Source organism: Cnephaeus nilssonii (genome assembly GCF_951640355.1).
Source record: "Cnephaeus nilssonii genome assembly, chromosome: 6".
NCBI lineage: Eukaryota > Metazoa > Chordata > Mammalia > Chiroptera > Vespertilionidae > Cnephaeus > Cnephaeus nilssonii.
This window is the reverse complement of record NC_137077.1, coordinates 50,565,175-50,588,044: the sequence shown is the minus strand read 5'-3', so window position 1 is coordinate 50,588,044 and position 22,870 is coordinate 50,565,175. Positions and strand designations below refer to the sequence as shown.

The following is a 22,870-nucleotide window of genomic DNA, read 5'->3' as shown; positions in this document are numbered from 1 at the left end:
GCAGCAGAACCCTACAGAATCTGCTACCAAAGTACACTGACAAGTGTAACAGCTATATGTGGGGAGAAAACATCAGCCTTTAACATTCACTTAGGAGTGGGCAGGGGAAGTGAGGCATTAAAGCTGGTGTCACTCCCAGGATACCTCAGGGCAAAGACAGGACAGATGTGATGGTATCTGGTCAAGACTCTCAATGGGTCTATCTCTACCCTTCTTTTTTTTTTTTTTTTAAATATATTTTATTGATTTTTTACAGAGAGGAAGGGAGAGGGATAGAGAGCTAGAAACATCGATGAGAGAGAATCATCGACCAGCTGCCTCCTGCACACCCCCCACCAGGGATGTGCCCGCAGCCAATGTACATGCCCTTGACCGGAATCGAACCTGGGACCCTTCAGTCCGCAGACCGATGCTCTATCCATTGAGCCAAACCGGTTTTGGCTATCTCTACCCTTCTTGACAACTGTCCCCACTTAGGGCATTTTGATGCCCCTCTCTTTTAGCCTTTTCCGCTGAGGCCAAGCCAGGCCGTTTTGTCCTGTGGTCTTGCCTTTCTTCCCAGTGCCCTGAGGAACTGCTTCAAGCTGTTCTATTTATAGTCGTACCACATAGTGGGAGGGGGGCAATAGTCTTGTCCTCAAATGTTTTCAAATGAACTACACAAAACTGGGTTTAAGTCATAAATCTTTATTATATTAAGGTTAAGTTAAAAGGAAATGTTTCATATAAAATATTGGGGAAATCACTTAAAAATATTTATCCTGAGGGTTAAATGTAAGTATGGGAGGTAGAACAGTCACATGGCTTCTATCAGCGATAGGACAGCTCCAAGGGGTCACCGCAGGGAGACAGGCAAGCCATAGGCTACAGGTGCAGCCCCAATAAGATACTTGAGTCGGGGAGCCTGGCGGGCCTGGTTGACATAGTAGAGAAGAGGGGCTCCTGGGCCTCCTCCAAGCCAGCCCTGCAGCAGCGCCTCCGTGTAGCGGTCAATGTCACGGTCAGTCACGTCCCAGAGGTTACCCAGAAACAGGGGACTGGAGAAAAAAAGAAGAAAAACAAACGACTCTAAAACAGAATACATAGGAAAATACAGTTAATGGTGGTGGGTGAGTGAGTAGAGAAGATTGAGCTAATGAGGAAGTCCCTTGGAACTAGGATGGGAGGAAGGTGGGGCACAAAGGAGGAAGGATTTAAACTTCAGACCTAGGAAAAAACCTGGGCTTGGGACCTAGGATGGGCCTTGCCCCTCAAGACTCACCAGCCAGCCATGATATACTTGAGCACGATGCCAGCCCCCTCCAGGTTTCCGTGCACAGCCAGGGCTGCACTGCTGCAGCCAAACAGCAGTGCCACTGCCCGACAGTTCAGCCTCAGGACAGCCTGCCCGTCCAGGAAGCGGGCACCAGCCCCGTGCCCTGCATAGCTAAAGCAGAAGGTGAGATGCGTTTGACCTAGCTATATTGGGCCTCTGCTGTCTCCAGAGGTGCCCTGAGTCAGCCAGGGGCTTTAAAACCCCAAAGCAAAACCCTTCTCTGCAACTGCTTCCCCACCTCCCCACCCTAAGCACTCACATATATAAGTCACGCTCCATCAGGGCCTCTTGCACTTGTAACGGGCTCGGCACCTCCCCAACCACTCCTTTCCAGCCAGATTCACTGCAGGGAAAAGGTAGGAGTAAGAATAAGGGTCATGCCCTAGCCGGTTTGGCTCAGTGGATAGAGCATCGGCCTGCGGACTGAAGGGTGCCGGGTTCGATTCCAGTCAAAGGCACATGCCCAGGTTGCGAGCTCAATCCCCAGTGTGGGGCGTGCAGGAGGCAGCCGATCAATGATTCTCTCTCATCATTGATGTTTCTATCTCTCTACCTCTCTCAAATCAGTAAAAATACATTTTTTAAAAAAAGACTAAGGGTCATGTGGCAAATTGTCAGAGGGAATACTAATGAGAAGGTTGGCTGCAACATCTGATTCTTGAGAAAAGGACATGTTGTCCCTATACGTTGTTGCTACCCCTCCCCACTCTGTTTCTCACTCTTATCCTCCTGACCTGCTAAAAGTGGCTCGAAATTGCTCCTCTGTGCTTGAGAGGTTGTTGTGAGGATTCAGAACGTAGAAGGCACTGCGAGAATCCACCCCTTGGCTCAGCACTGGCGAGGCCCCAGCCTGAGGAGGAGACACTGGTGATCAGGATCCTGGTCTGGCCCCAACAAACTCCAAGCCCCATTCCATGACTGATCCATTCCCAAGACCCTCTCCTATCTTCCCAATACCCACCAATCACTCCCGAATCCTACCTCTTTGATGATGGCGTAGCTGAGTAGGAAACGGAAGGAGGGCAGCCGCGTGACAGGCAGTGCCCGGAGGCTGGGCATGCTCTCCCATGGCAGCTTCTGCAGATCCTGGGCAAAAAGCACTCAGAGGTTACGGTCCCTAGCCGGGTATTCGCAGGAGTCAGAAGAGGGTGAGTTGGTGCCCACTGCCCACCAGGCACTGCTCTCTGGCCCTTAGCTCCTTACCTTGTCCAGCACTAAGACAAGGTGCCTACTGCTTGGTATTGTCTGACCCTGAAGACGTCCTAGTGCCTCACTCAGGAGTTCTTGGGCTCGCTCTGGCTGGGTGGGGCACAGCCCATAGGCCAGGGCCTGAACGTCTTGAGGGGTGAGGGTATTGGCACCACTGAGCATGATCTGTAAGGGAACAGTGGTGAGTGCCATAGCTCCCATTTCTACTTACAGTGGCAGATGGGAAGGAATTAAATCTAGCTTCTTTCCCTTCCCTGATTTCTCCACTCACTTTCAGCAGAGTGGGATCAGGATATTTCCAGCCACATTCCTGTAGCAACTCTTGTAGGCGGGAGGCCTCCTGGGCAGGGCCCGGGTCCTCACTGAGTGGCAGCAACAGCCCCCTCCAGCAGCCCAGCACATCCTTTTCTAGAGAAGTGATGAGAACCTGAGTGCAGAAGAACAGGACCTTCAGTCAGAGATGAATCGAAGTTTCTTTCCCCACAGGCACCGGCATTCTGGAGATGAGGAAATGGGTTTTCCAATGTGTGTATTTGTCTTACGTATCTGCTAATAAAAAGGCAAGAAACTAGAAACATTTTTCATTTGGTGAGACTCTGGGGGAGTATAAATTAGAATCTGTTACATATCACTATAAACAGGTAGGCAATGAAAGCTAAAGCTGGGAAGCTGACACATGGGCTTAAGTCCTTTTTCCTGTGTATATCTTTAAATGTTCCATTGCCACAGCCCCTTCAGGTTTTGGGCTATTGTTTAAAATCCTTCCCGCGTAACATAATTTTTTATTTAGGCCTACAATCCCAGAAAGGATTCGAGGTACCTTAGCACTGACAGGATACCCCTGAGAAAGAAGACATTGGCTCCCCCAGGTCATTCATAGCACAGGCCTGACCCCACCCCACATTGGGGGCACACACCTCCATCCTATGGTCCAGTTCAAGCCGCCCTGTCCACCATTCTCGCTTGTCAGTACAGCTGCTGTTCTCTTTCTGTTCCTTCTGGATGGCATCAAATTCTTTCAGGGCCGAGCTTAGAGGAAGCTTTGGGAGATGGGGTTGTGAGATTTCTACTTGTCCACGTGATCACCATCTCTCTCTCCCCTAGCCACAGAATGTGAGCAGCCTGACCAGAAGCCTACCCCAGCCCAACTTTGCTCCCTGGCCCAGGAAACGTACCTTGTTCTGGGCAGTTGGGATCTGCACAGTGACTGGGGGATTGTCTTTTTCCAGCCGAGTCAGCAGGAGGGTGTTGCCCACCGTTCCAGGCTGGAGGGAGGCCAGGGCCAACACACACACAGTCACCTCTGACACAGAATATACCCAGAATCATTTCAGCTGTTACAAGGAATGCCCTTCAATGTCTTCTGCACTCAAACCCTCTCTAGCACTCAAGACAACTCTAAGAAGTCTCCCCTGGTCACTGGAGTTCAAGGTGCTCTCACTTGCCCTAAGAGCTCCCTGGGAACAGAGACCATGTCTTATAATTCTTTGGGTCCCTTACAGAAATGAACAAAGGGCCCTGCACGGCAGGAGGCATTCAAATAATCTGTTAACGTGTTTCATGCTAGCGTAGGGAGCCTGTGGACATCTGGACTTACCCCTAAATAAAGACATTGAATTTGTTGGTAAGTCTAAGTTGAGGTTAAAAAAAATAATAATATAAAAAAGACTTCCAGCCCAGCCAGTGTTGCTCAGTGGTTGAGTGTCAATCTATGAACCAAGAGGTCTAGGTTTGATTCCCAGTCAGGGCACATGCCCAAGTTGCAGGCTCAGTCCCTAGTAGGGGGCGTGCAAGAGGCAGCCAATCAATGAATCTCTCTCATCACTGATGTTTCTCTCTCTCTCCCCTCCCTGCTCTCTGAAATCAATAAAAAAATTAAAAAAAAAAAAAAAAGACTTCCAGATTTAGGGTATGTCTGTTTGGTGAGAATAACAAAATGACTAATCAATGAAAAGGTATGACATGTCCTTCCATGAGGGTCATAAATTTATGTGAGCTAACTAATGCCTTAAACACCTTCACCCCACCTTTCAGTAAGAAGATGAATAAAAGGACAGGAGAGCCACCATACCACTGGGGATCAGAGACAGGCACTCCCGGAAACTCTCCTTCTCAGCCTGGGGGAAATGGCCAGATCCCGATGTTCTGAAGGAAAAGAGGTGCCGGAGGCGGGCCAGAGGGATACCTCCAGGCCCCTCCTGGAGGCTCAGCCCCTGCAGCTGGTCTGCTATTTCTAGTGATTGGTGCTTCTGGGATTTGCTGCAAGCAACACAAGTAAGGGTGAGTTCTCCCTCCTTCAAAGTCTGGACACCTCCCCCCGCCCCCCCATCGGCCCCAGCACAAGTCTTCGGGATGGTGGACACTCACTTGAGCTGCCTGTGGAGGTGGGTGAGCAGCTGGTGGCGACAGGTGATAGAGACAGACTCGGTGACAAGGTAGGCAGTGGCATAGGGATCCCGGTGGCCCAGGCACAAGGCCAGGAAGCGGCAGAGGTGAGCGTAGAGTCCACTAGGAGGGCAGTGACTGACCCCGCGGAAAGCAACGCTCAGTGAGTCACAGATGGAATCCACGGTAGAGACACCTAGACGAAGGTCGACACTTGCTATAGATGAGGCCCCTACTTCCTAGCTGACAGGAACCTGCCAAGGTCCCTCCCTATATCATCTCCCACTTGGAAAGTAGCAGCTACCATTTACAAAGGGCAATGTGCCAAGTAGGTCCTATGTAACTTACATGCATAAACTTGCCCCATCCTCCCCACACCCACTTGACAGTTAAGTCAAAAGCTCAGAGAGGTTGAGTGGCTTGCACACAGGTAGCAGAGAGTGCTGGAATTCAAACCCAGGTTCAAAGGCTATCAGATCCAGGTGGGGGTCCAAAGCCAGAACCAAGGACAGATTGGAAAAGCACTGGGATCAAGAGACCTAAAGGCTCAGCCCTCTACAAGTGACCAGACCTCACCAATGGCTATAGGGGCTGCGGGACGTTGGCGCCGAGAACCAAGATCCTTGTCTGTCTTCTTGCTTGGGCAGAGGGTGGGCAGCTCCTCTTTGCTGGAATCCCGTCTCAACAGTTCACATTCCCCTATGGCTGTGTCAGGCCCGGGAGCTGGTGTCTTCCCATCTGGGGAGAACATGACTTTTCTACAGAGCTCCCTGCTCTTGCCATCCCCTTTGTTTTCCCTTCGAGGATCCAGTCCAGAGCCAACAAAAGACTGTCTTTTGGCACTAGTTATTGTGCCAAATTAGTTTCTCGTGCTTTGGTCCCAGGACAGCCTCCCCAAAACATATGCACCTCTACCTCCCACCTTTGCCATCATACCTGAGGCTGAGTCTTCCCCATCAGAGCCCCTGAGGATCTCAAAGCTCATTTCCATCTGGTTGTCAGGCAGTTCCTCCTCGGGGATGGTCCGCATAATCTCAGGGCCCAGCTCCTCACCATATCCTGACGCCACCTTCTTGGCCCTCCGGGTCCTGCCACTGTGGCCAGAGTGCCCAAGGGCACTACCTGGGTCAGCGGCCACATTAGTCTTCACACTTGGGCCCTTCCTAGCCTGGCCCCAGCCTCGCCCCCGAGAAGCAGTGCTCCGTTTCTTGGGCTCCTCTGCAAGCCGTGCCTCAGCTGGGTCTTCCAAGTCACTGTCATCACTGAAGTTCACCTGGGAAGGGAGGAAGAGAAGGGCCAAGGGGCCTTCAGTGACAAGACATCATCTGACAGCAGATGGCGCTGTGGCGGCACCAACACGGAGGCCATTGGGGAAGATTTAAGAATTAACCTCCCACAAATACTGCCACATTCAATCAGGGGCAGTAACTCCTGGGTGTGGAAACCGGGAGAGGAGGGGGCACTAGAAGATGAGGAGGAAGGGTGAAGGGGGAAAGGAATGCTCAAGTTAAGGAAAGTGCCTTCTGTTCAAAACAAAGGTAGACTTGGAACTAGTTCTTCCTGTGGAAGAGGTAGGGGTCCCGCAGATAACAGGAGAGCTCAAGGTGCCACCAGGCCCTGGGAAGCTATTCCATAGGGGCCCCTGCTCTATAGAACTCTCCTCCAGGACCATCCCCACCCAACACCCAACACTGCCTGGCCACGATCCCACCTCACCTTCAGGCGCGTCTGGACTCTCTGTTGTACCTTGGGGGCCTTGGGAACCTCAGGTTTGCTCTTTGTAGGACACACTTCCTCAAACACGGTGAAAGGGACTCGAGGGCCAGCCTGCCTAAGCCGGCCAGGGGGCTTAGGTGTGCATGGTGTTCCTCCACCTTCCCGACCTTTCCGAGAGGTATTATGGAGGGGCAGGGCAGCAGAGACTGCCTGTTGGCGCCCCCGTCTAGAATGTGTTTGCTTCCGAAGCTTAGTGGGCTCTGAGCCTGGGGGAGTCTTTACTGATGGTGGCTGCCAGCCCCAGGAGCTTGCAAAAAGTTGGGTAGTGCAGCAGCTGAGGCCGGCCAGCTTTGTAAGGGCCTGCGTCAAGAGCAGGCTGGCTCGCCAGGGCTCCAGGTGGGGTATCCGTGCTGCCACAAACTTCAGCCCTGACTCTAGTACCTTCCCCAGGCTGTTTGATGGCTGGCTCAGCCCCTCCTGTGCCAGCTGTGCGTATGCCTGAGCCAAGATCTCATCAAAGAGGCGCGAGTCGGGGTAGGGAGGTACTTTGTGATTCAGGGCAGCTTGCAGGGCTTGGCCGAGGCGCTCAGTGGCTGCAGGGCAACCCTTCAGCACAACCTGCAGGAGATTCAGACCCTGGGCCTGATGGCCCATGGCCAGCCTCACCCCGGCTGTGACCAACACCCAGCGTAGACAGACTGCCGAGAGGACAGGGCTGGCACAGAGTGAGCAGTCACAGGTGGGCAAATGGGTCAGGAAGCCAGGGCTGGGTTGGGGCTTCGTTTTCAGGACTGGGGAGGAGTTAGTAGAAGGTGCTGTGGGGCCAGGCTCCTTGGCCACAGTGGCCACCAGCTCCAGAACAGGGCCTCTTAGGAAGGGCTCCTCCTCTGGGAGCTCTAGAGGACAGGGCGCCGGGGCCTGCTGCTTCCCCTTCTGCAAGTGGACTTTCTTCACAGAGCCTGGGCGCTGGGCTGGTCCACAAAACTCTGAGGAGAGAGCGGAACAAGGATGATAAAACTAGGAGACATGATGCCCAGTGCTTCTCGAGCTACCCCAGGGTCCAACTCCCTGATATGTGTGTTAATTACTTACTAATTACTCATCTATTACTGTACTAACATACTAAATATTAGTATGGTTTATTTTTTTGTTTTAATAAAATCCCTAATGTTATCTTTCCTTTCAACAATGGACCAACACAGCCGACAAAGCCCCCATTATTTGCAGCTCAGAAGACTGCGTGAATCAGGAAAGCAGGCCAGCACCAGGAGGCCCAACTCTTAATCCTGGCTTCTGCCCCTGACTAGCCCTGTGATTCTGGCCTAAAACATTGAATTTCTCAACTTTCTCATTTTACAAATGAAAAAAAAAAAATCTATGTTCCCAACTGACTTTTCAGGGTATTGTGTGGGTCAAATGAATTACTTCTGAGCTGCAAATAATGGGGGCTTTGTCGGCTGTGTTGGTCCATTGTTGAAAGGAAAGATAACATTAGGGATTTTATTAAAACAAAAAAATAAACCATACTAATATTTAGTATGTTAGTACAGTAATAGATGAGTAATTAGTAAGTAATTAATTTGAGATAAAAGTGGTTGATAAGAAAAAAAAATCATAAATACAATATTGTATTATTAGCTTAAGCCTCCTGGGGACACTACATTTGTATTGTTTAATACAATAGTCACTAGATACATGTGCTACTGAACTTGTGAAATGTGGTAAGTGACTGAGGAACTGAATTTTAAATTTTATTTAAATTCCATTTAACTGTAAATAGCCCAAATGTATTAGATGATACTGAAAAGTAGAACCAAAGAGGGTTAGTCCTGGACAGGTTATCTGAAGGAGGGGCACCGACTGTCGGATGGAAGTAAAGGGAGTTTTGCCCTGGGTCCAGAAGTCTCTGATTTAGAAGGAAACCAAACCCTGACATGTAAAGATTTGTTAAATAGTGTATGTGTCCCTCTGACCACAGCCCACGGGCATGGGCATGGATGCTCACCTGTGCAAGACTCAAGCAAGAACAGAACCTGCCGCAGATCCGACTGGCAGAGGTCAATGTCATTGCGTGCCAGCTCCAGCTCTCCCTTCAGCACCAGGAATAGGGCACACCTTGTTGGGAGGAGATAATAACCAATTAGTGGAGTCCTTTGCCTTCCTGGAGTCTTTTTGCTCCTTTCCTAGGCGGAGCCATCACAGTCTTTTCCAGCCTCTGGCTCCCTGGGGAAAGCCTTCTACGCTGCCCTCAAACCAACTCCTCCTTGTGTGTGAGGACAGGATTTCCCAAACTGCACTATTCCATAAAAGGATCCTGTGGGCAAAGAGATTTAGGGAAAGACTGTACACTAGATCTCCCATTTGGAGGTCCATAATGTGTATTAGCATATTGGAGGACATGAGAAGTCCTATAGGAAATAAAAAAAGTCAAACCTTGATTAACTCAGCATTTTCCACTTATTTAGCCACGGGAGGGGTTCCACCAACCACCCCACACATAACATGTTATTAATCTGTGGAATAGTTTGGGAACCCATAGTCAAGGGCACAGGCACTCCAGTTCCAGAACTGGCATCCTCTTGGTCCCTGTACTCACTGGCGCGGTAACTGTAACTTCGTTGTAAGTTTCAGGGCCTCCAAGCAAAAGGCCTTGGCTTCGCTCACACTGCCCAGGCGGCCCAGGTGGGAAACCAGCTTCTCGGAGCAGCTCAGCACCTCTGTAAGCACCTGCCATTTTTGTACCAGATTTTCACCTGTAGTAAAGGAGAGAGACCAGACCATGATCACTCAGTCATAGCCTGGATCCTCTGGAGACAAAACTACCAACCCCACCATCTCGCCTGTTTATTCCTACAGGACCTTGCTCTCCTCCTCAGACTCACCATAGTCCAGAAAAGGTGTCTCCACGGCTGCTTTTTGAGTTGAGAGTACATCACTGCCCATGAGCAAGAGGACGATGCTTCGGAGAAGCTTGTGGGAGTCGATGAGTGCTGTCTCAGGTGTCTGCCAGCCTGTGCAAGTGAGGGAAGAGGGGACAAGAAGGGAGATGATGTGGCCTGAACTTCACCACTTCACCATCTTCAACTACTAAGATAGCAAATGCAAAGCATGCTGCTATTCTTTTCCATATGCACCTAAGGCAGGAAGAGCTAATCAATCACAGAACTCCCTGAGACTACATGGGGTCTCAGAAACATTGCTGGTATAGTATTCCAGGCAGTCACTAGGCAGTTGATTGGAGTCAATAGGAGAACTGAAACTCATTTGCTATCCCAGGCGTATTCTGTGCAGCTTCTGGTTAGGCTCATCCACATAGCTGGACAGCAGAGGGGACAAGGGCTGAGAAGAGATGACAGTGCACAAACCACACACACCAACCAAGGAGGGCCATTCACCCTATTTTTTCACCTTGGGCACAGAGTTGCTTCCACAGGGAGGCTGAGAGGCTGTCTGATGAGAGGCTAAGGTAGACTGCCACCAGCTGCAGGGCCTGGACACGCAGCAAGTACCAGGCCTTGGATGACTTTTGGAGGGCAGGATCGTGAAGCACAGTCAGCAACAGAGAGGCGCCCTCTGTCACCTGAAGGAGGGGGGCCAGAGGAGAGCAGTGAGGTCAGATTGGCAATTCAGAGCTTGAGATGCCCCTGGAGATCATCTGGCCCCATCCCCTGCTGTGAAGAATGATAAAAGCTATAAATATATATATATAACATGAGTGGGCATAAGACGTGGAAAAGTCACACAGCTAGTTTATGGGAAACTGCCGGTGTTTTTGGATCCCACTGGATTTCAGGCTAGGGCTCCAGTGTCATCCCAGTTCCTATTCAGGGAGACTTTCCTCCTTGCCCTGAGGAAACTGGAGAAAAAGGAAAAGGAAAATCTCTCTATTGGAGGAACACTGGTGAACAATTCTTTGGAAGGCAAAGCTAGGAAACAGCATTGCTTCTCAGGGTCAGGAATATTTTTAGCTCCAGGGAATTCTCAGAAGCTAGACAAAGATCTAGAAACTCAGAAAAATCCTTCTAATACCCAGGACCTTTGGGTAAGAAAGTGAGGAATACCTTGTGGTAAGCATAGAAAAGTTGACTTCTCAGCAGGTCACAGGTCAGGGAAAGGAGCAGGTACGTGTCAGTGGTATGATCCAGAAGCTTCAGACTTGATTCCGCCTCTTCCAGGTGTAACTAAGGGAGCAATCAGGGGGTTTGCAAAGCATACTGGTGAGGAGAGGCAGCCTGAGCCTTCAAATTAAAGCGGATTAAAGCATCTGCAAGCAAATGTCAAACATGTCTAATTAAATATCATTTCAAATATTATAATCTACATAGGAGTTATTCACTCACTAAAATGTTCATTGAATACCTTTCGGTTAACCACTATGTTAGAAAGACAAATGAATAAGGAGTAAGTAGGACCTTCCAACCAATAGCTTGCAATGCAGTAGGCTCACAGGCAATCCAATATAATCATGATATAATGCCATTAGTGCTATGGGGACTCAGGGAAAGGGGTTGATTCTGCCCTTGAAGAACATGTGAAGTGCTTTACGAAGAAGCGAAGAATTGAGCTAGGCCTTGAAAAGAAAGTACAGGTTTACTGAATGAAAATAAGCGGGTCGGGGGGAGAAGGTGCATTTAGGGTGGAGAAACTAATACAACCAAAGACAGAGAGGTACATGCAAAGAATATAAAGTAACTGGGATAGATGGGCATAAGGTTCATGGTAGGAAGTGGCAAGAAAAAATGTGAATCAGAATACAGAAGGTGTCAATACAAAGTGAAGGGTCTGGACAGTATCCTTTAGGTAATGGAGAAGCCAAATTAAAATCCTTTAAGCAGGAAAGAGATTAAGATCAGATCTGTTCCTAAAAAGACCATGAGAGTAGCAAACGTGGAAAAGGGAGAAACTGGAGGCAAGGAGACCAGCTAGGGGACGTGGTAACAGTCCTAAGTGAAGGAGGATCAACCAGGGCAACAGAAATTAATGACAACTATAGGACTGGCATCATATTCCTGATGCAGATTCTATTAGACTCAATGAACAATTGGTTTTGCAGTGAGAAGGAGCTAGATGCCTGCCTCCCAACCACTCCACACTTTATGAGCCTCCAGCTGAAAGTGGTGGTAGAAGGCAGCAAAGCGACCCCTTTAGTATCCTACCTTCTAAGAGAAAAGATGGGTTACTACAGCCATGTCTCCCCTGCAGCCCCCAGGCTAGACAGGCTGGGCACTCACCTGGGCATGGCTGGGACAACCGAGGGTCAGCAGAAGTTGGGTGACATGGCAGGAGGAGCCAGCTGCCTTCGCGTGGTCCTCCAGTCTCTGGGAGACGATCCGTACAAGCAGGAGGACCTCCAGAGCCTGCAGGGGCTGGTTGGCCAATAGCAGCAAGTTTACCCAGTTCCTGCTCAAGCCTCTATTTCTACCCTCTGCTCCCGAGCCCTTTGGAACCTTGATCTGACCTCTGGCTGGAATGTGGCTACCCAGACAGAGCAATCATCAGCCCTTCTCAGGGAGCCTGAGATGAGAGCAGCGAGGGAGCCTGCAAACCATCCTACCCCCTTCTGTTTGAAAGCCTAGGCGCCAGTCATCATCAATAGCCAGGATTTACTGAGCACTTACTATGTGTCAAGCACTGTGCCAAGAGGTCTACATGCATCAACTCATTTTATCTTCATAGCAATTCTAATCCCAATTTAACAGATGAGGAAACTAAGAATCACATAGGTTAAGTTGTCTACATTCACATAATAGGTACGTGGTAGAGCCAAGACTCAAATCTAGGGCTGAGGAAGATTCCCAGCTTCCCCGTGCTAGAAATAGAGCCTAAAGACCCACAATAACGAAGATCCTTTAAGGGCCATGTTCTTTTTCAGGGGTTCCTAATGTGGGGCCCACGCTTCTAATGTGGGATCCAAGGAAGAGCTTCAGGGAGTCTGTAAAACCTTCTGACAATGCATGTAAATATGTAGAACTGTGTCTACAGGCATGTATGTATTTTTCAGGCATTTATGGTCTCCAATTATCTAATAATTAATATAATAATTATGGTTTACATTTGAGTATTCTATTTATGTGCAACATCTCCCATGCATTATCTCATCAAATGCTAACAATGTTATGAGGTAGTTATTATTATTACCTTCATTTTAGAAATAACGAAACTTGGCCTTAGAAGGTTAAGTAATTTGCCTAAGGCCATGCACTAATAAATGATGGAGTTTGGATTTAAACTCAGAGAGGCCTGTGATAGAGCCCGCACTGGGTTCCCTGGCTTCTCAGCAGATACAGAGGCCAAAGAAAGTGAAGGCACTGGGTTTCTGCTCTGGGTCAATGCCCTGCCCATTACCTTTGCCACCAGCTGATAGAGGGCCGCCAGGATCTGCAGCGAGGCTGCTGTCTGCTGGAGACAGCGCACAGTGGGGGTCTGCCCCTTTGTAAGCACCTCCTTCCACAGGGCCAGGGCTTGGTCCAGGCATTTGGACTGAGCTACAAGTCAGAAGAAAGGGACCAGCCACTCTCAGCGTGGGCCATCAGGGGAGAATGCCACCTTCTCCATAGCACCCTCTGCTCTTTTTGCCCACTCATCTCCCAGCCTACAGGGCCAGCCTCCCCCACACCTGGGGTACCCGGTTGGCTCTTAGGAAGCCACAGAGGACACTATCCCAGCACACTATGACCATGGTCCTTACCAGCATCTGCAGCCAGGTTGAAGGCAATGTTACTGTATAGGAAACGATCTTCCTGGAGTTTATCTTCATAGTTCAGGTCATTGACTTCAAATTCCTCCAGGTTACTAGGAGCCTGGGCTCTCCGATCTCGCTCAATACCCTGGATGAGAGATCAGGGTAAGAAAAAACAGGGCCACTGCTAGTTTACAGGGACCCAGGGAGCACAAGTCCTGTACCCAGTGCTGCTCAGCCCCACATACTTCCTGCATTTTGGCCTCCAGGGTACAGATGTAGAGCCACAGGAGGGCCTGTGCTTTGTCATCCAGGAGCTGGTCTGCGGCCTGAGCCTCAGGCCTCACTGATTCCAGAAGCTGTAGGGCTTCCCGGATCGCATCCAGGGCAGAGCTGGAAGGAGAGGGTGCACCTAACTGGAGCCTTCTGCCGGACCGCTGGCCTCACCCTCCGAATGAGCTCCCGTGGCCACAAACAGAAGGGGATGCTCAGGGACATAGACAGGGAAACAGGCTCCACAGAGTCAGAAGACCCGGGGCAAGAAACAAGAGTGGGCTCCCCACCTTTCCCCCTTACCAGTCAGTCTGCTGGGCAAAGTCATGGTAGCAGAGCACCTGAGCTAATTCCACCAGATGGGTGGCGCGAGCCCAGGTCCCAGCTGGTGTCTCCTCGGGGCTCAGCTCCAGCAGGTCACAGATGACATTGAACCGTTCCTGCCCTGTGTCAGCCCGCACCGCCTTGTAGGCCTGCAGCTCCTCCCTGAGCAGGAAGGACAGCGTCTCCGGGTCCCAGCCGCTCAGGCTATCTCGCAGAGTTCTGAAAGAGGGTGGGCTCAGCACCTGGGGAACCCGTGAAGCACGGAGCCTCTGCCCCAGGCCAAGGAGTCCCAGCTTTGGCTTGCTGAGAGCTCAGTAAGTTTCCAGTCGTGAAAGCAGGAACACTACCTGTCACCACCGTTTCCCCAGTACCGAGCACAGTGCCTGGCACACGGTAGACACAGTGAACAATAATGGAGGAAGCAGTGCCTTTTTCAGACATGAGGATGAACATAACCATGAATACAAAAAGCCAGCCCTAGCCATGGGGCAGACGTGGTTGTCTACCTCCCCCCAACTCACCTCAGCTGTAGCTCCTTGTCTCCAGCTCTGGCTGCATCCATCTTAACCCGGACCCAGAAGGTGACTGGCTCAGCCATGTGTTTGGGGCCACAGGGCCGTAGGGCTGCCAGCCACAAAGTCACCATCTTGCATCCATGGGCCTGTTTACCCAGTTTCTTCAAACTCTCTACATGTAGCCGGAAGCACCTGTGCAACTGACCAGAGAAAGGGAACAGACCAAATTGGAGAGGGGACCCAATGAATGCGTAGTGGGAGAGGACATGCAGCTACAGGTACATATATCACCTGCTGGGGGTGGGTGGGGTCCCCTGACCAACACCCCTGCCCTAAAGCAGGAGACACCTAAGAACTAAATACCCTGGGTGCTCTCAACTTGAGGCTTCAATCCAACCCACCCACATACTCAGTCTTCACCCTGAAAACCTCCTCTTCCTCCTATAATCCTCCCATAAATCAGCTGACTCTTCCTTCTCCCTTTCCCCCCGCCAATCATTTACCAGGTTAAGCCGTGACTTCTTTCACCCATCAGTCCTATCTATCCCTTGGGAAGCTACTTCAGTTCACACACCCACCCTCTCCGGCCTAGGCTACTAGGGCAACCTGGTGCCGGTATTGTCCTTGCACTCCGTTTATTCATCACAGTGATGCCAGCGAAATCCAAGACGCCAATCTGCTATCATGCCTCCACTTAAATCCATGTACCTCATGATGAAACCCAAGGCCCACTACGACCCACCTTGCCTGCCAACCCAGCCAACCCCTCATTTCATGGGTATTCTTGCTTTAAGACACTGGGACTCCCTCTGGTTGTCCAAAGGACCACTTAGGAGAACACTTTAAACATCCAGATGCCTGAGCCGCAGCACCACAGACTCTGATGCAATCGGATGTAATTAGCTTAGGGCAGGCATTAGAATTTTGTTCTTAAGTTCACTCAGGTGATTCTAATGTGCAGCGAGGCTGGGAACCATTGGCTTGGGACAAAACTAAGTATAAAAAGTGAGTAAAAAAAAAAAAAAATTGCCCTGGTTGGTATGGCTCGGTTCGAGCATTATACCGTGCACCAGATCTCGGGTCCAATTCCCAGTCTGGGCACATACCTAGGTTACAAGCTCAATCCCTGGTGTATGGGAGGCAACCAATCTATGTATCTTTGTCACATCAATGTCTCTCTCCTCTCTCCCTTCATCCTCTCTTTTATAAATAAATACATAAATACATAAATAAATAATAAATAAAATTAAGTAAATGACAGTACAGGTGAGGTCTGAGAAATAATGGTGCCAATACGTAGCTCCTAACACCGTACTCCAAAGCAGGGTCTTGGCCAGGCCCTTTCATGCTACTCAAGCCCCTTCCTTCCCCCAACATAACCTCCCTCCCCATCCTCATACCTTCTCAGGAGGCACTTCAGGATAGGTGCTTGGCTTCGCCAAGCCCAGGTACTGACAGAAGGGCTCGGAGATGGCACAGGCCTCGGCATAGAGCTTGTGACTATAGAAACTGTAGGCCAAGTTACTAGTGTAAGAGGCTGCAAGAGAAAAGGAACAGTTGGCCACAGGACTGGTTCCCACTGCCCTCTCCTGCTGCTAGGGAGTGAGAAAGGAGTAGCACTCCCCCACTTCCTGCTCCAAGTTAGCCCGTGCGCTCCATCCTAGCCAGGCCTTCTGCACTCCTTTTACAAAAGCAGAGTCCTCATTCCCAAACAGGGCTCATCTCTCCGCACATTCCAATCTCTGTCTTCATCTCACTTCAGAGGTCAGCATTTTAGGAAAATACTCGGGCCTGTCCCTTTCCTCCCCCTTCTTCCCTCATTCTACCGAAGCCACACAGCCTCCTTGCTATTCCCTGAACACACCACACCCTCTCCTCGTTTAAGGCCGTGGCACTGGCTTTTTCCTCGGACAGGGATGTCCTTTCCCAGGTGTCTACATGGCCAACTCCATCACATCCTCTGTTTTGCTCATGCATCCTCAGTGAGGCTTACCCTGACCATCCTGTTTTAAATGGTAACTTGCCCCCCTCACGCACTTAGAAATCTTAATTCCCTTATCCTGCTCTCCCTGTCCTTTCCCCCATACTTCTGATCACTTTCTAATATGCTGACAATTCAATTACTGAACTGTTTATTACAGTAGCACATAGTAGATACAGATGGCTGGAAGAAGAAGTCAGTCTTCAATACTCTGTGGGAAGAATTTTCATACTAATAATTTTTGACTCCTGCTGATATTTTCATCTCTATGACACAGTTCAACCACTGAAAACATGAATATAACAAGCTCTCCAAAACCTTCCAATGACTGAACTCAATAGGTGTATATGATTTAAACTGAAGGGCCATGTCTTTTGTAAACTGAGGGGGAAATTTATTATAAAATACAAAAATAGGCAAAACTAATCTATGCTGGTTGGACAGTGGTTGCTGTTAGGGGTTAGTGAATAGAAGGGGGCCCACGGAGTCTAAATGATGCTATTACTTGAACTAGATGTTGGTTACAAAGTATGTTCACTTTGTAAAAAAAAATCCATCAAGCTGTACATTTATGATTTTAGTACTTTTCTGTAAGTGTATTTTAATTAAAAGGGGGGAGAGAAGTATATATGTATGTTAGTTAATAAAAACATAGTATATCTCCAGAGGCAGACTTGGGTAACTAGAATTAGGAGTGGGAGAGCTTTTCACTGTATGCCCTTTTGTGCAAATTGAATTTTGAACCAGGTGAATGTTTCATCTAGTTTTTAAAAAATTTAAATTGTAAATGTTCTTTAAAATCTAAATATATAGATAAAAAAATAAAAAATAAAATAAAATCTAAATATATAGAAAGGTCATAAAGTTGCACATCAAGTACAAATGTTTTCATGAAACAAATACCAAACCAGATTTCAAAATCAACGAGAAAAAATTAGTATCTGCTATTATAAGTTTCATCACTTCTTTTCTGCTGTTAAATACAGAGTAACTGATACTTATACACATCTTTTTCACTCCCTCCTTGAACCATAAGGAGCCCCCACAGCTGTCAGAACCATCCAGCAAGTGCTATTTGCCTGCCTAATGAGTGATGACCCTCCCAAGAACCTTGTAGCTGGGCCCCAGGGCACTAACCAGTCATCCCCAGGTAGTCAGTCAGCTCTTGGCCTGACAGGCCCTCTAAGGCCTCCAGCATCCAGCAAACAGTAGATTTACAACTTTCCACCAGCTGGGCAAGGTCAGCCAAGTCAGCTACCTGAAGGGACAAGAAGGGCTGAGGGTGAGAGGAGACATAATAGGTACGTGACACCCACCCACCCCATACCTAAAGCCACAGCCACCCCAAAGCTCTACTGAGGGCAGTCTAACAGCCCCAGATCCTAGGACATGTCCAGGCTTTTTGATTCCCAGACGGTACCTGGCAGCCTTGGGCAAAGTCATAAACCACCGCAGTATAGAGGTGAAGTCCCTGAAATTGCATCTGAACCAAAGACTGCTGCTGCTTGGAGGAGTCCCCACAGACCTGAGGAAGGAAGGGGAAGGTTAGTTTGAGGAACAGAGATAAAGTGTGAGCTCCAAGGGAAAGACTGACCCAGAGCCCTAGAGAATTGACACAACCCTGAGAGCAGGAAGGACCTCAGGAGGGACCACTGCCCTCTCAGGATAGACTAGGCTGCATAGTCCAAGGAGGGAGCCAGGGCTTAGAGCCATATTCCCACCCTGTCTCCAGGACCTTATAACTCACACCATCCTGAAGCTGTCGAATGAGGGAGCAGTACCCGCCAAGAAGAGCAAAGAGGCTCAGAATAGCATCAGGTCCATAGCGCCTCTTGCTACCCCGCTCCAGGCCTGAGAGGAAGAACTGGCAGCTGTCATACAATGCCCGCAGTGGGGGTGACGGTGCCTCCATACTGCTGTTCAGGATAGCTGATGCCTTGATCAGAAGCTTGGCCACTGCCTGGGGTCCTCCTTCCTGGACCTGCAGCATTTTTACCCCCAGCTGGCATATTTGGAGGCTGGGAGCCAGGCTGGTGTTCCTTAGGTAATCTTGGGCCTTCTCCACAGCCCTAGTGGCCTTGGCATGGAGGTGGCTCCAACAGAGGCGACGGCAGTGTTCCAGGGTGAGCTCCAAGAGACAGAGGGCCCTCTGGGGAGAAAGAGGACCAGGTGAGTCCCCTTCCTCACCCACCAGGAGTCTAATCACATGCCTAGAGAGCAGGTCATCTAGGAAGTCAGCATCTGCTTCACTCAAACCATGCCCACTGGCATCAAATAGCTGATGGGCAGCTACCACTCGACAGGCTGTTGGAGAAGCAAAGTGGGGGACCTCACAAGGGGTACTTTCATCCTCTAACAATACCAGGAAGCTCAAGGCCTTCAGTCGAGCTGCGTATGCAGCTCGTGGCTCCACCAGGGCTTCTGCCCCTTTCCAAAGCAGAGAAAAGCTGCCCCGAACCACAGCCTCATAGTCTTGGGGAGCAGCTTGTCGGGAACACTGCAGCAAACAGGCATGGAGGGTTTGGGCTAATCGGAGTGTGGCCTCTGGGATTCCCTGTGCAGCAACATTCCGCAGAAAGATGAAGAGAATTCGTTCCAGGTAGAGGGGTGGGCACTGGGGGTTGGACACCAAGTAGCCATTGCAAGCCAGCTCTGCCAGCTCCAGCAGGCTCTCCAGGTGCCTGCGGCAAGCCAGCTTGGCAGTCAGCTGCTGGTTGCAAGCCCTCAGGATGGCATCACAAGTATGTCTTCTCTCCGCATCAAATTTGCAGCTGGGAAAACTGGCTGGAAGTTTGGACAGGAACTCCTAGGAGGAGAGGAAGATGTGAATGGGACACAGGGAAAGAGATAAGGAAAGGAACTACAAATGGAGTTGCTACTAATCTGTCTCTTCCAATAAGGCAGAAACAAATAGCTCAGCTTGGAAAGCCAGGTGTATGTAGAGCCAGACAGCACCCACACCTTCAAGTCAGGCAGCAACTCTTCAGCTTCCTTCGGGCTGCTTAGCAGAGTCCCAAAGTTGACTCCTTTGAAGCTCCTCATGGCGCTGGAGGGCTAGGGGAAAGGAGACGGATTAGAGAGGGCGGAGAAGATTCGTAATGGAGTTAAATGAAGGGCAGGAGCAAAGAATCTTATTAGAAATCTTAAAGGAAGAAAGCCGAGGTCAAGACGCCGGGCTCCCGTTATAAACCGAAACTTCCGCTTTTCCTTCTAGGCAGCCGATCCCTGGACTCACTCTACCCGTCCCACCACCCCAATGCCCCACAGAGCCCTTCAACACCTACCAGGGCGTCCCGAGACCTCCGACCCTCCCTGGCAGAGCCGCCCCCGCCTCTCCCTCAAGTCAGTGTTGGGAACCCCATTCACCTTGGTGCGTACACAAGTTCACGAGTTCCTCCTTGCTGCCCCAGAGGTGCCCACCTTTCCAGGTCTAAGACTTACCCGCCAGGCTGAGTACTCCGCCAAGGACCCAAAATGTAACCTTCGTTTCCGCGCCAGCCCCTCCTTTCAAATATCCCCAGCGACCAATCAACGAAAGCTGCGTAACGCCGGCGGGCCGCGCGGACCACTGGGAGTTGTAGTTTATCCGCCGCGCTGCATCGTCACGTGATGCCAGCCTCCTGGGTCCTGCTGATCTGGGCGTTAAGACCTCTTGGGGGCGCGAGTTTCTCCACATTTTCCAGTCGAAGCCGAGTTCCTCGGCTACCGGCTACCGGTGGGTTAGTCGCTATCCGGAAGGCCAGCCTTCTGCCCCTTTCTTACCTTTATTTTCAGAGTTCAGAGAGAGTTTAAATTTCAAGAGAAGAGAAATAGGATAAACAACAAAAATAACTTACTTGGAAACTCACGTGGTTTGGGTTATTAGAAAAAAGGGCATAGCCTTTCATGAAATTATTTTTTCTTTTTTAAATCAGTCTTTAAAAATAAATAAATAAATAATTTATTTTTTTTTTCAGAGAGGAAGAGAGGGATAGAAACATCAAGGTTGAGATGGCTGCCTCCTGCACGCCCCCTATTGGGGATTGATCCCACAACCAGGACATGTGCCCTTGACCATAATTGAAGCCGGGATCCTTCACTCAGTAGGCAGACACTCTTATCCACTGAGCCAAACCGGCTAGGGCTGGAATTCTTTTTCAAAAATATATTTTTTATTGATTTCAGAGAGGAAGGGAGTGAGAGACAGAAACATCAATGATGAGAGTGAATCATTGATTGGCTGCCTCCTGCATGCCCCACACTGGGGATCAAGCTCACAACCCACAACCCACAACCCAAGCATGTGCCCTTGACCGGAATTGAACCTGGGACGCTGTATCCACCAAGCCAAACCGGGCTGGAATTCTTTAAAAATATAGTTTGTGGGAGCACTAACATGAGTACCATGGCGACTTTCAGCACTCTCTCTGCCTACCAGCCTTGCTCCTTCCATCAGTTGGACTGTATGTGGAAGACAGAGGATCTAGCTCTCCTTAATGAGGATATAGCTCTCCTTGAGTATGTTGTGAGTGTCAGGAAGAACTAGGAAAACTCATTCACCAGGATATTTCTTAGTTTTTAGTGACATGTTTGGTAAATACTAACTACTTCTCCAAACATACAGATTCAATTGACTCTGCTTTTCTTTCCTTCCTCCACCAAAGAATTCAATTCAAAACTCTAGTCTTTGGCAGTTAGATTTTTCCTGATGAATTCTACCGAATAAACCATTCTCTATCATCATCTTTCTTCATCACCATCAACTTCTTTTAGGAGCTGAGAATCTAGTAGGGAAGACTATTTAAACAAACAAACAAGAACTACAACTTCTGCAAGGATTCTCAGCATTGGGATGGTAAAATTAATGCAGGTGCTGTGTGTCATAGACATTACACACATATCTCTTTTATGGTAAGGGACCCAGCAGAGAGTTCATAAATGATCAATGAAATATCAATTCTCTCAGTACTCAGTTCCTCTTGCCTATACCTTAGCAATCAATGTTTGTTTACATGTTGTATAGCAAGTGTTCTAGGACTTTTTTAATGTATTATATTTCATTCTAAATGCCTCAAGGGCAGAGAACTTACCATTTTTTATTCCTCTTTTCTACTTACAAGAAGTAGGAAATTCTGTAAGTATCAAGAGATCAATAAATGCTGACCAATTTGAACTTGAGTCACATAATTCAATCCCTCACTTGAATCACAAGTTTATAAACAGCACAGATTGTGGAAAGAGCTTTGAACTTGAGCCTGGACAGAGGAGCTGGGTTTTAGTCCCAGCTCAATTTATTACTAATCTGTGAAGTGGGGGGATAGTAACATCAAGCCACATTACCTCCCAAGGGTTTTGCTAGTCTGAAGTAGAATAGCCTTGAAATGCTTTTCAAAAGCCCTAACAATGCTTTGCAGCTGTTAAAAAAATGTCTTATATGTACTGACATATAAAGATATCAGAGATATATGATTGTTATAGTCTCCCTGTGGATTTTGTTTTAAAAAGAAAAATAAGATATACTTCATGTAAAAAAAACCCAATCAAACAAAAAAACAAGTTATGGAATAGAATGAATGATATAATTCCATTTTTATTGAAAAAAAACACAAAAAACCCTAACATTAAACCAGAGCATTTAACAATGGTATGAATAGAGGGATTAATGGAGCAGAGCATGTCATTTTTTTAATTTTTTATTTTATTGATTTTTTACAGGAGGAAGGGAGAGAGATAGTCAGAAACATCGATGAGAGAGAAACATTGATCAGCTGCCTCCTGCACACCTCCCACTGGGGATGTGCCTGCAACCAAGGTACATGCCCTTGACTGGAACCAAACCTGGGATCCTTGAGTCCACAGGCCAACGCTCTATCCACTGAGCCAAACCAGTTGGGGCAGCCTGTCATTTTTAATATTTTATATTTCTGTATGTATTTATATTTGTAATATATTTATGTCAATATACTAGCATATATTTTAATATACCATTATATAAACAGATTTATATTCACATATTCATATTAAGTGTTTTTTCCTGTATTTGCATTAGATTATTTTACAAGGAGCCCATATAAATGTATTGCAAAAAAAAACAACAACACACCTTAAAGCAATAATTCTGTTTTGTGGTTCTGTGGGGAAGTAGTAGCAAAAAATAATAAAAGGGAGAACCACAGGATTGGGGTTAAGGAGAAGAGAGATGGGGAATGGAACCTGGACCTAGCCTAAGGGCCATGACCATTAGCTGGGAAACCCCCTCCCCTCCCTGAGCAAGGACTGAATTTCTAGGAAGAGGTCATCCTCCAAGCTTCAGAACCCAGTACGGTTGGTCCTCATACCCCAATCCTCCTGTCTCTCATCCATTGGCTCCTGGTTCCTTGTGATGTTTCTGCTCTCCTCAGAAGAGCTCCAAATCAAATAATCATGTGTCCAGCTGAATGGAAAGACAGAAAATCAGGAGCCTCTTAGTGAAAGATGGTGGTGTGTATCAAATC

The 22,870-nt window shown here is 48.6% G+C and overlaps 1 protein-coding gene across 2 annotated transcripts; it reads right to left on the bottom strand.

Annotated features, from left to right (window-relative positions):
* Window positions 1–671: 671 nt before the first annotated feature.
* Window positions 672–19,884, bottom strand: ESPL1 (extra spindle pole bodies like 1, separase). Of its 2 annotated transcripts, none has more exons than XM_079774656.1 (31): window positions 19,839–19,884; window positions 19,359–19,451; window positions 18,145–19,203; window positions 17,818–17,922; window positions 17,535–17,655; window positions 15,817–15,953; window positions 14,423–14,616; window positions 13,881–14,120; window positions 13,553–13,697; window positions 13,314–13,452; window positions 12,971–13,110; window positions 11,857–11,991; window positions 10,687–10,806; window positions 10,034–10,205; window positions 9,508–9,636; window positions 9,222–9,378; window positions 8,631–8,740; window positions 6,626–7,611; window positions 5,846–6,182; window positions 5,486–5,647; window positions 4,892–5,105; window positions 4,596–4,783; window positions 3,700–3,827; window positions 3,442–3,564; window positions 2,796–2,951; window positions 2,519–2,689; window positions 2,297–2,401; window positions 2,050–2,165; window positions 1,575–1,658; window positions 1,262–1,426; window positions 672–1,037 (listed from the first exon to the last, which is right to left on the bottom strand). In XM_079774656.1, exons 2-31 carry the CDS (start codon window positions 19,437–19,439, stop codon window positions 836–838), a joined length of 6,321 nt encoding a protein of 2,106 aa, XP_079630782.1. In that variant the 5' UTR covers window positions 19,440–19,451; window positions 19,839–19,884; the 3' UTR covers window positions 672–835. The 2 variants fall into 2 exon arrangements, with proteins under 2 accessions (XP_079630782.1, XP_079630783.1); XM_079774657.1 differs by lacking the exon at window positions 19,839–19,884 and adding an exon at window positions 19,764–19,838.
* Window positions 19,885–22,870: the final 2,986 nt, after the last annotated feature.

Excerpts from the sequence above, each read along its gene's own strand:
- ESPL1 (XM_079774656.1), bottom strand. The coding sequence starts at position 19,439 with ATGAGGAGCTTCAAAGGAGTCAACTTTGGGACTCTGCTAAGCAGCCCG. Across the intron at positions 13,453-13,552 it reads TGGAGGCCAAAATGCAGGAA|GGTATTGAGCGAGATCGGAG; the intron begins GTATGTGGGGCT and ends TCTCTCATCCAG. Across the intron at positions 2,952-3,441 it reads AACTGGACCATAGGATGGAG|GTTCTCATCACTTCTCTAGA; the intron begins GTGTGTGCCCCC and ends TTCTGCACTCAG.